This window comes from Bombina bombina, chromosome 9 (assembly GCF_027579735.1).
Source record: "Bombina bombina isolate aBomBom1 chromosome 9, aBomBom1.pri, whole genome shotgun sequence".
In the NCBI taxonomy this organism is placed as follows: domain Eukaryota; kingdom Metazoa; phylum Chordata; class Amphibia; order Anura; family Bombinatoridae; genus Bombina; species Bombina bombina.
Window position 1 is genome coordinate 251,737,544 of NC_069507.1, and position 12,750 is coordinate 251,750,293.

At 36.3% G+C, this 12,750-nt stretch overlaps 1 protein-coding gene across 1 annotated transcript in view; it reads right to left on the reverse strand.

Moving 5' to 3' along the window:
* The window catches only part of LOC128640533 (VPS10 domain-containing receptor SorCS1-like), a 1,407,808-nt gene that overhangs the window by 274,212 nt on the left and 1,120,846 nt on the right, over positions 1-12,750 (reverse strand). Inside the window, 1 exon segment of the mRNA XM_053693005.1 lies at positions 10,618-10,804. Within this exon segment, the coding sequence (XP_053548980.1) occupies positions 10,618-10,804 (187 nt within the window).

Sequence of the window (12,750 nt, forward strand, 5' to 3'; positions counted from 1 at the left end):
AAAGCTTATTAACATATTTCTGTTGTTTTACAGCTTAATCTCTTAAAGGGACATCGGGCTCAATCATTTGTTATTACTCATATAAAAAGGAACAGCATTTAGAAATATTTGTTTTGTAAAAAAGAAATGTTAAAGGGATAGTCAAGTCAAAATTAAACTTTTATGATTCAGATAGAGCAGCAATTTTAAGTATCTTTTCTTCGTTCTCTTGGTATCTTTATTTGAATGTAAACTTAGGAAGGTCTATTTTCGGTTCAGCACCTAAGTAGTGCTTGCTGATTGGTGGATACATTTAGACACCAATCAGCAAGCGCTACCCAGGTGATAAATAAAAAATGGACTGGTTCCTAAGCTTACATTCTTTTCAAATAAATATACCAAGAGAACAAATAAAAATTGATAAAAGGAGTAAATTAGAAAGTTGCTTACATTTTCTGCTCTATCTGAATCATGAAAGTTTAATTTTGACTAGACTATCCCTTTAAGTAAAAAATGTATAATAAAAGTAATATAGTAGTATTAGTTGTGCATATCATAACTGATTTCTCATTGGGTGATAGATACTTGCTATTAATGCTGATTGGCTGGCAGGTATCTCCAGCAATATATATTAATTATTAAGTTCTGTCCTCATTTGGTGTAAAAAGAAAATGTATGCTTACCTGATAAGTTTATTTATTTTTTGACACGATGAGTCCACGGTTCATCTTAATTACTAATGGGATATTCACCTCCTGGTCAGCAGGAGGAGGCAAAGAGCACCACAGCAGAGCTGTTAAATAGCTCCTCCCTTCCCTCCCACTCCAGTCATTTGACTGAAGTTAGGAAGAGAAAGGAATAGCCAAGGTGCAGAGGTGTCTGAAGTTTACATAATCCACAACCTGTCTTACAAAAACAGGGTGGGCCGTGGACTCATCGTGCCAAAAAAGAAATAAATTTATCAGGTAAGCATAAATTTTCTTTTCTTTTTTATGACACGATGAGTCCACGGATCATCTTAATTACTAATGGGATTCAATACCCAAGATGATATGGGAGGGACAAGACAGGGAACCTAAATGGAAGGCACCACTGCTTGAAGAACCTTTCTCCCAAAAGCGGCCTCAGCCGAGACAAAAGTGTCAAATTTGTAGAACTTTGAAAAAGTGTGAAGAGAGGACCAAGTTCCAGCCTTGTAAATTTGTTCCACAGAAGCTTCATTTTTGAACGCCCATGAGGAAGCAACAGCCCTCATGGAAAGAGCTGTAACTCTCCCGGGAGGTTGCTGTCCAGCAGTCTCATTTGCAAAATGTATGATACTCTTCAACCAAAAAGGAGTAGTAGCCGTAGCTCTCTGTCCCTTACATTTTCCTGAGAAAACTACAAATAAGAAGAAGACAGACGAAAGTCCTTAGACGCCTGCAGGTAAAACTTTAAGGCACGGACCACGTCCAAATGTGCAGAAGTCTTTCCTTGTGAGGAAAAGGATTAGGATACAAGAAAGGAACAACAATCTTCCTGATTAATGTTCCGATCAGAAACAACCTTAGGAAGAAATCCCAATTTAGTACGTAAATCTACCTTATCTGAATTGAAAATAAGATAAGGAGACTCATACTGTAATGCCGAGAGTTCTGACACTCTGAGAGCAGAAGAAATAAAAACTGTCCAAGATAACAATTTAATATCTAAGGAATGTCCCTAAGAACAAATTCAAACTCCATGGAGGAGAAGCTGGTTTGAACACAGGTCTGATTCTGATCAAGGCCTGACCAACAATAGTATGTCCAGGAAGACCGCCAGACGAACTTGAAATAAAATAGACAAGGCAGCTATGACTTGTAGAAAACTCTAGGAATCTGATCCCTATAAACATTAAGAGAATCCACTGGAATCGCACTAGTATAAATATTGACACCATATCATATGGGTAAAGATCTTCTAGACACAGGTTTACGCGCCTGATTCATGGTCTCAATGACCAGTTACTAATTTACTCTTGTACAAAGTAAAGCTTCCATCTTCCAGTAGATAACTTCAGGGAAAATATTTTCGTTTAAAGAAGGTCCCTGACATAGAAGGTCCTTCATCCACGGACATGTCCCCCAGGACTGCATACCAATTCTGCGGACCACGCCTGTGAAATGAGAACCACCGACGCCCTCTCCTGCCTAGTACGAGCCAAGGCTCCAGGAGAAAAATCAAATGGAGGAATTAAATATGTCATATTGAAAATCCATGTTAATGCCAAGGCTTCTATTAGAACAGCCTGAGGTATCTTTGACCTCAATCCGTACCTCAGGCGCTTAACATTTTGACGAGAAGTCATGAAATTCAATTGCAACTGACCCCATGGAGAATCAGGCTGTAAAGCACTCCCAGCCATAATCCCACCACGGGTGAAGTAAGATCTAACTGATAAACCCCGCCGAAGCTGAGGTCAGGCTAGGAGAGGATTAAAGATCACTCTTAACTTCCAAATGCTTATGGGAAGAACAAACTCCGCCCGAGTCCATGTTCCCTGCTCTTAGAAGGCCCCAAACAGTTCCCCAGTCCACAGGCTGGTTAACTATTGGCCCACTCACCCAGAAGAACTTTGAAAGCAGGTTCCCTGGGAGCAAAGATCCAGAGATAACCACCAAATAATTCTTAAATGCTGCACTGAGCCACAGATGTGACTGACGAGTTAGGCAAGAATTGAAAGAAAAAAATCTTGAATTCCTGACTACTGTCAGCTTCATTGATGAAGAGACTAATATAGCTTTCCAAGAAAAACCACCCTTGTAGTTGGAACTAAGGAACTCTTTTCCAAATTAACCTTAGACCACAGAAAAAATTGTGGGTAATCCTGCTCATTGAAAGGAAGTTGCCTGAACCAGAATGTTGTCACTGCAGAGTTTCCGCAATCGGGGTACCACCAACAGGGAACCCAGAACCCTCGAGAAAATTCTGAGAATTGTGACCAGGCCTGAAAAGGTCACGAGTTGAAATGTTTGTCTCGAAAAGACAAACCTTAGAAAATTAAGATGGTCCTTGTTGATGGGAGCATGCATTTATAATGCATCCTTCAATTTCCCCCATGGTCTTAATTGACCCCTTTGGACCAAAGAAAGAATGGAAAAATAGTTTCCCTCTTGAAATACGGCACTCTGAGAACCCTGTGTGGATTCAAAAAAAGGTCTGATAATTCCCTCCTTTTGGGGAACCATGAACAGATAGGAATAGTATCCCCGACCTCATACCTGCATTGGACCAGGAACTGTCACTCCCAGGTCGGAGAGGATCTGTACACTGTGTAAGAATGTCTCTCCCTATGTCTTGAAAGCAGGAACCTGCTACTATGAGAAAAGTCATGAACTCCTTATTGTATCCGTGGGACACAATGTACACCCCCCAGGGATCAAGATCACAAAACCAGGCCTGATTGAAAAAGGAAAACCTGCCCCTTACGAATCGAGTGCATACCCCTCATGCTGTCTTTGATTCAACAGCAGGCTTCTCGGACTGTTTTCCCCTATTCTAAGTCTGATAGGGTCCCCAGGAAAGCTTAAACTGCTTCTGCGTGGGAGGAGTGGAATGATTTCCCTAGAAATCCCGAAAGGAACAAAATTATCTGACGTCCCTTTACGCTATTTTTCTCATCCTGTAGATGAAACATCCGCAGACAAAGATCTTACCATAGAACTCTGCGGGTCAATATGGCAAAGCTTGCATCATAGCTCCCAACTTAATAAACCTCTGTATTAAAGGAAACTGCTAACTTAAAGGCTCTTAACCTATCCCTGCGAGAGGGGTGTCTGTCCAATAGAAACAGACAATGCATCAAACCAGTACACCGCCGCACTGGAGACAGTAGCCATACCAGCCGCAGGTTGACAATGTAAACCCTATCCATAGGGTCTTTCTCCTGCATAGAGTCCTTAAGAAACCACTATCCTCCATTCAAATAGTATCTCCCTTGGCTAGCGTGGAATTTTATCCACCCTGGTTATCGTATTCCCTTTAAGGGAAGGAGAAAAAGGGCATCTCCCATGCCTTAGCAAAAATTCTATAGTCCTATCTGGTACAGGAAATGCTTCCACCCTGAAGGGCACGTCACAATATTAGTGTAACCTACGGGACTCTCATGACTAGACTTCGCCGGTAGTGTCGGGGTCATAGGGTAGCTAAAACCTCCTCAAGTAGCAAATGTAGGTATTCAAGCTAAGACAGAAGGACAACAAACTTAGGATCAAATAAAGGTATTACCCCATCTGAGTCTGAGAATTCCTCATCAGATACTACCGAAGTATCTTCCTCCTTCAGTTACAGGAAAGAAACATTCGGAACAGATACAACTGAATCAATCACACTATTCATTGATTGAAAATATGTCTTCTTGCCCTTTTCCCTTTTACAGCGTGGAAAAAACAGACAATGCATTAAATACAAGATAACTCCAGGTGGAGTGTGAGAGGAAATGCAGGGTACTGCATGTGGGCTATACATTTTTTGGGACACCTTAGGAGAAATTTGTGGCATAACTTGACCCTTGTCAATAGACTCCTAAGCAGCATGTGCCTAAAGAGGAGTAGGATCAGAACAAGTTTATTTTTTTTTATCAATTAAAGATCTCTCAAGAAAAGAGAAATAGAAAAGGATTGGGAGTACCACATTGGCATCCCATCCTAACACAAGAGACCCCTAGCAGGGCCTCCTGGGTCCTCCTGAGTCACATAGATGAATCACTCAAATAAACAGTTGGAACTTTTTTAATAAAGAATAACACATAAAAAATGTTACTGTCTCTTTAAATTTTAAGCTGTAACTTTTTTTAGTTGTAGGGCTTCCTGGTCCATCCTGAGTCAAAGGATGAATTTACAAAAATAAACAGCTGGAGTTTCTTAATAAAAATTAACACACAAACATTTTTTACTGTCTCTTTAAATTTTAAACTGTAACTTTTTATTTTTCTGTGCAGAAGTAACTTATATTAGCCTGCAAATATTGCATAACGTATTTACACATCAGTAAATTAACACATAAAAGATCTTACTGTCTCTTTAAATTTTAAACAGTAACTTTTTATTTTTCTGTGTAGAAAAAACTTAGATTAGCAAAACGTTTATTTCAATAACAGATTTATGTAATTTAGTGTATTGAGACTGAAAGCACCATTTGGACAACTAAAAATGAGGATTACTGTGTCTTTTAAAAACAACTGTATTGTTATGTAATTAATTAACATAAAAATTAAAAACAATCCCCAAACCTCAGAGAATCTGAGGAGACTTGACACCCTAAGAAATAGAAGGCAACTGTATAGTATCCGGGAAATAAAACTTCTAAAACCAGAGTAAAGTCTGACAAGTTTTTGTCACGCAGCAGAGAAAACCCACCATAACTGTCTGATTCAACGGTTAAGAGCAAAGGTGCGCCAAGATGCGTAGTATAACTCCGCCCATCGTGGGCGTGGCAAAACAAATCTCCTGGGCGGCTAAATACCTTATTAGAAACAGACGCCGGCAGAATCATGGTGGCAATAATCCCATCTGACAAGAATATATAAAATAAAGTCGCCAGAAGAAAAACTTGCCCCAAACAAAATGTGCCAGTCATAAAGCAAAAGTCCCGGTTAGCTAGAAACGCTAAATAAAGCCGTTGGGAGTACAGATTGCCCCAAAATAATGGCGCACAAACATGAGGCACAGCATAGCTCCACCCATCGTGGGCGTAACAAGCTAAACCTCCCGGGCGGCTAAATTATAAAAGTGTAGCCGCCGAGAGAACTAGTGCCCATCCTAACAAGAAATAAAAAAGCCTCCCGTCAGTTATGCAGTAGAAAACGTCCAGGGGAGTAAAAATTACATCTATCATGCGACACATCATACATGCGGTCGCACATGAGAATAAAACTAACCCTCCAGACGGCTTGTTAGAGTAAAACAAAGCGGTTGTCAGATGCTAGTAATAAATTAGAGCCACTTCTCCATGCCCAGTGCCTGCAATCACTGCCCAATAACATGTCCTCACACCTAGGGATAATGTCATCTAGTGTCCCCCAGTATAGAAAAAGTGCCAATCTTTCTGTGTCCCCAGAAATAAAAATCAGCACTTACCTTAAATTGCTGCCCGGCATTAAGGCAGCCCACCGGGCTTGTGAGGTCCTCAATTTCTCCTCACATTGGCCTGTGGAAATAAAAAGTACTGAGTTATCTCTTCCCTCAGACTTTTACAAGCAGGGCAGCAAACCATGTATGGGAGGCGCAGTGAGAATTATGTCCCACAAGTTCCCATTGCTCTAAAGTCACCAAAAGCTCTACTATAGAGACTGATATGGACTACGCTACACCCTAGAACAAAGTAGCACACTCTTGCACTACTTTAAAAATAATAAACTCTTGATTGAAGAATTTAATCTAACACCTCTCTTTACCTCTTTCTATCACTAACGTAGGCAAAGAGAATGACTGGGGTGGGAGGGAAGGGAGGAGCTATATGTAGCAGCTCTGCTGTGGTTCTCTTTGCCTCCTCCTGCTGACCAGGAGGTGAATATCCCATTAGTAATTAAGATGATCCGTGGACTCATCGTGTCATAAAAAAGAAATAGGGATGATCTTGAGTTTGTTTTCAGTATATAACAATTTCTGACGGTATTGTCAGTGTGTTTTTCTAGTGATTACAATACCAAAATGCTTTTACTGTTAATATTCCTAAAGGGTAAAATGTATTAACTCCTATAAATAACATAAAATTATTATCTTTATTAATCACACATTCCGTAATCCAGAAATGCGCAGATTGACAATAAACAGAATGGTGATTTTTGGGTTTAGCGAATAGAAAATAAAACCACAAGTAACTAAGTTCTTGAGAGTGTTTAAACCAACATTAAAATCTTACCTCCTTCCCTCCACATCCCAATTCCCTTAAAGGGACAAAAAAAAAAACAATTTTTTCTTTCATGATTTAGAAAGATCATGCAATATTAAACAACTTTCCAATTTACTTCTATCATCTAATTTGCTTCATTCTCTTCATATCCTTTGTTGAAAGCATATCTAAATAGGCTCAATAGCAGCTGGTTGGTGGCTGCACATAGATGTCTCGTGTGATTGGTTCACCCATGTGCATTGTGTTTTAGTCAACAAAGTATATGATAAGAATGAAGCCATTTAAATATTAGAAGTAAATTGGAATGTTGTTTAACATTCTCTATCTGAATCATGAAAGAAAAATACTGTGTTTCATGTCCCTTTAAGGCTTCTATAAAAATCAGTCTACACTAAATGAATTCCGAACATGAAGGTAGAAGTAATGCAGATATCTGACAAAGAAGAACAGTGTGAAACTGGTCAGGTGATTGGCTGAAGGGTTGATGGAGTCTCACTTATACTACGGAATATGTTTATCGGGCTGTTAAGAAGACAATAAAGTTTTTATAAGTTGATAGTTTGGGCTATTGATATCTAATTGTAACTTACAAGTTGTATTTTAACAAAGTGAAGTCTTCATTCCATCTATCAAGATGTTTAGAATGAATTTAGTGATGACATCACAGGTAGAAGGGCTTTTATTTAATAGAATGTAGTGATGCTTATAGGTAGGCAACCAGCTGTTTTGATAGCAAACAAATGGTGAAAATAGCGTCCATCAGCGCCATTCGGGTCCTTTCAGAGCTGGGTTTCTTTTTGTGAAAGGGCAACGGACTAAGAATTAAAGGGACACTAAACCCAAAATGTTTCTTTCATTATTAAGGTAGAGAATACAATTTTAAACAACATTCCAGTTTACTTCTATTATCTCGTTTTCTTAATTCTTTAGATATCCTTTGTATAAGAAATAGCAATGCTCATGGATGAGCCAATCACACGAGGCATCTGTGTGAAGCCACCAATCAGCAGCGACTGAGCCTATCTAGATATTATTTTCAGCAAAGGATATAAAAAAAATAAGCAAATTAGATAATATATGTAAATAAGAAAGTTGTTTAAAATGATATGCTCTTTCTAAATCGTGAAAGAAAAAATGTGGGTTTCATGTCCCTTTAAATCTTTGTATATTGCACTTTCACAAGAAGTCCAGATCTGAAAAGAGCCAAATACTGCAGGTTATTATTATTTTATTTAAATTTATTGCGCTGGAGTAGTTAATCTGTGTTTGATGTTTCTTCCTAAAATCAGCCAATATGGAGGAGTAAGTTCAGTGTGTGTTGCTAATGTGCAAAACTAATATTACATCTGACTACTCTGCAACAAGTCAAAAGGAATTGTCCTGGGTTAAAGGGACAGTAAGGTCAAAAAAAATCTTTCATGATTTAAATAGGGCATGCAATTTTAAACAACTTTCCAATTTACTTTTATTACCAATTTTGCTTTGTTCACTTGGTATTCTTAGTTGAAAGCTAAATCTAGGAGGTTCATGTGCTAATTTCTTAGACCTTGAAGACTGCCTCTAATCTGAAAGCATTTTGACAGTTTTTCACCACTAGAGGGCGTTAGTTCATGTGTTTCATATAGATAACATTGAGCTCAGGCACGTGAAGCTTCTAGGAGTCAACACTGATTGGCTAAAAATGCAAGTCTGTCAAAAGAACTGAAATAAGGGTGCAGTTTGCAGAGGCATAGATACAAGGTAATCACAGAGGTAAGAAGTATACTATTATAACTGTGTTGGTTATGCAAAATTTGGGAGTGGGTAATAAAGGGATTATCTACCTTTTTAAACAACAAAAATTCTGGTGTTTACTGACCTTTTAACTAAGTCCTTTTAGCTGTTGAGTTTGGTAAGTGAAAAACTAGCCCTGTAAATTTGTTGCTAAACATTAACAATTTGATCAGACAAACAGGACTGGCACATGTTAAGTAAATAGCTATTTTTCTCCAAAACAATAATGAAACAAACACTGCAAATAAACAAATAAAATAGCTGATTGTGATTCCACTGACCCAGAAAACAGCTCATTAGTAAACTACTTAGTTCTGAAAATTGTGGGTTTCCAATTCCTGTTAAATGGGAAGTGCAGACTCTGGACTTAATACTGCTATATTGCACTCAGTTGTTGGTTGCACATTCTAGTGACTTGTGTATAACTGTCCCTAACTGGCATGAGCAGAGAAACAAAAACCTAGGCTACAAAATGTCAGCACCCATTGCTGATGGACACTAATATTAACACTTTTTTTCCCAATATTTAAACAACTAATATACATCTTAAGTACACATTATTGGCTTGTCTTTGTTTTAAATAAATCATTCTGTCTAGCATTTTTTTTTTTTTAGTTGTTAATATCCCTTTAAGGACACTTGAAAAGCCTGGGTAATTGGGGAGGGGCTTTCTAATTGAGTTACAATCTGAAAACCCCCAAAAGCAAAGCAAGGAACTTCACACAAAAATGCTGATGCATTGGAGTAGGGGACAGTTTGTTAGTTTTTCATTTGGTTCCAGTAAACTAGGGATGGGCAAATGTGTTTATATTCGAATTTGAAAGTTAGAACAAATGTTATTGTAAAAATTCGATTTACATAATAGAATGTTGATAAGAACGAATATTCTTAAAAATTCGATTTTCAAATGTTATTTACAGTTTTTGAATGTCACATTCGAATTTGAATGTCACATTCAAATTTGAATGTCACATTCAAATTTGAATGTCACTTTCAAATTCGAATATTACATTAATAAAACACAGTATTAGACTAGAAATACTATTTTGAATTTGAATGTCACATTCAAATTGAATATCACAGTCGAATCGAATACAACATTTATTAAACACAATAGTAAACTAGAAATACTATTTCGAATTTGAATGCCACATTCAAATTTAAAATAGTATTTCTAGTCACATTTGAATTCGAATATTAAATTTAAAAAACACAGTATTAGACTAGAAATACTATTTCAAATTTGAATGTGACATTCGAATGTAGCATTCAAATTTGAATATTACATTTATTAAACACAGTTGTAGACTAGAAATACTATTTCGAATTTGAATGTCACATTCAAATTCAAATATTACATTTCAAAATTGAATAAATACATAACTAAACATTCTATTATTCAAACAAATATTTTCAAATTTTATTAAAAAATTCGAAAACGAAAATTTGAAAATAGAATGTTAGAATGTTATATAAACATTAGAAATTTGTTTTGAATGAACAAATCTATCAAAATTCGTTTTAAATTTTGAATTTTTAAAAACATTTGCCCATCCCTACACAGTAAACACAGTGCTAAACATTGTTGTATGTGTTGTTTAAACTTACTAAATATCTGTTAGATTTGCTGTCACAAACAGTGGATTATAAAATAAATACAGAACATGAAAACAAAAATAAATATGACCTATATTTTTGTTTGAGGTTATAGATCCAATACCTTTTTTTTTATCAGAGATAAACATTCTTTAACAGTTTTAATAATATTGAAGTTTTTAAAGCAATATAATTATGACATCCTGGATAGGGATACAAATGTCAGAAAGGGTAATTGTTACTAAAAAAAAGAATCGTTACTCAGTGTCATTGCTGTGATTATTACAATAAATTAAACCATTTACAGTAAGCCAAGTTGCTTTTTTTCATGCTAAGGCTGGCAGTTAATGATTGCTTGACTTCATATTAACTAAAAATGAAGAAAATCTTACTTACATGTTATGTGCAAATAGAGGACTGTATTATCAGATCCTAGGTTGTTATCTACTTGCACCAACACTCGAAAAATCCCCACATTCTGGTATACGTGTTTAATGCCATCTTCAGTTGCGCTTAGGTTAGCGTAAGACACAGCTATTCCATCACCAAAATCCACCTGGATATTTGTCCTCTGGACATCACCCTAAATAGGGAGATAGAGAGAACAAAAAATACTTTTTTATAATAGGGAGAAAGAAAAAAAAAATACTGTTTTATTGTTCATATTGTTGTTATAAATATTATTTATAAAGTGTCAACATTTTTTCCTGCAAAACATAATAAGTGCCATATAAGATGAGAATATGACAAAGCAGAGTTAAAGGGACACTGAATCCAACATTTTTTCTTTCATGATTCAGGCAGAGCATGCAATTTTAAGCAACTTTCTAATTTACTCCTATTATCAATTTTTCTTCGTTCTCTTGCTATCTTTAATTGAAAAAGAAGGCATCTAAGTTTTTTTTTGGTTCAGTACTCTGGACAGCATTTTTTTTATTGGTGGATGAATTTAACCACCAATCAGCAAGAACAACCCAGGTTGTTCACCAAAAATGGGCCGGCATCAAAACTTACATTCTTGCATTTCAAATAAAGATACCAAGAGAATTAAGAAAATTTGATAATAGGAGTAAATTATAAAGTTGCTTAAAAGTTCATGCTCTATCTGAATCACGAAATAAAAATTTTGGGTTCAGTATCACTTTAACCTCATAGATGCCAGAGAAAACCACAGACAATGAATTATTGATGCCAAGTGAGTTAATAACATTGTGTGTGTGCTTGCAGTCTAATCAGAGCACTTCAATCTTTCTGACCATATTGTTTAGTTTCATACGTGTGCATAGGTGAATGTTGTGGCGCATGAACGAAAACTGATGATTGCTGAATACGTAAGTTTAATAAACAATGAGTATTTACTGAACATGTTTTCTGCAAACAAATGTTACATTTCAAAGGATCAAATATTTCAATAACATTCAACATTGATTTTTATAGCTTTCAAAATCTCTATAGGACTCAATATTGAAATGTGATATTGTAACGGTAATATTTGTTATATGGAATCATTAAATGTGATATTGTAATTGTGATATTTGTTATATGGCAGAACATATATTAAAAGGACATGTCACTTTTAAACAACTTTCCATTTTACTTCTATTATCTAATTTGCTTCATTCATTTTGTATCCTTTATTGAAGGAGAAACAATGCACTACTGGGAGCTAGCTGGACACATTGTTAAGCCAATGACAAGAGGCATACATGTGCAGCCACCAATTAGCAGCTAGCTCCCACCTTCTGAGTCTAGCTAGGTATGCTTTTTAACAAAGGATACCAAAAGAAAAAAGCAAATTACATAACAGAAGTAAAATGAAAAGTTGGAATAAATAGTACGCTCTATCTTAATCATGAAATAAATATGTATTATTATTATTATTATTATTATTATCGGTTATTTGTAGAGAGCCAACAGATTCCGCAGTTTTCATGTCCTTTAAGGGAATATTATTTAATTTAAATGTGAAAATACAGACATTCTTCCAATGTTTGCATATGCTGTCTGGAAGGAAAAGCCCCCAGTTCAAATGAACAGCCCATAATCACAGGAACCTGTTTATATAAAGCTCCATCAGCCCATAATCACAGGAACCTGTTTATATAAAGCTCTGTCAGTCCATAATCACAGGAACCTGTTTATATAAAGTTCCATCAGTCCATAATCACAGGAACCTGTTTATATAAAGTTCCATCAGTCCATATTCACAGGAACCTTTTTATATAAAGCTCCATCAGTCCATAATCACAGGAACCTGTTTATATAAAGCTCCATCAGCCCATAATCACAGGAACCTGTTTATATAAAGCTCCATCAGTCCATAATCACAGGAACCTGTTTATATAAAGTTCCATCAGTCCATAATCACAGGAACCTGTTTATATAAACAGGTTCCTGTGATTATGGACTGATGGAACTTTATATAAACAGGTTCCTGTGATTATGGACTGATGGAACTTTATATAAAGTTCCATCAGTCCATATTCACAGGAACCTTTTTATATAAAGCTCCATCAGTCCATAATTACA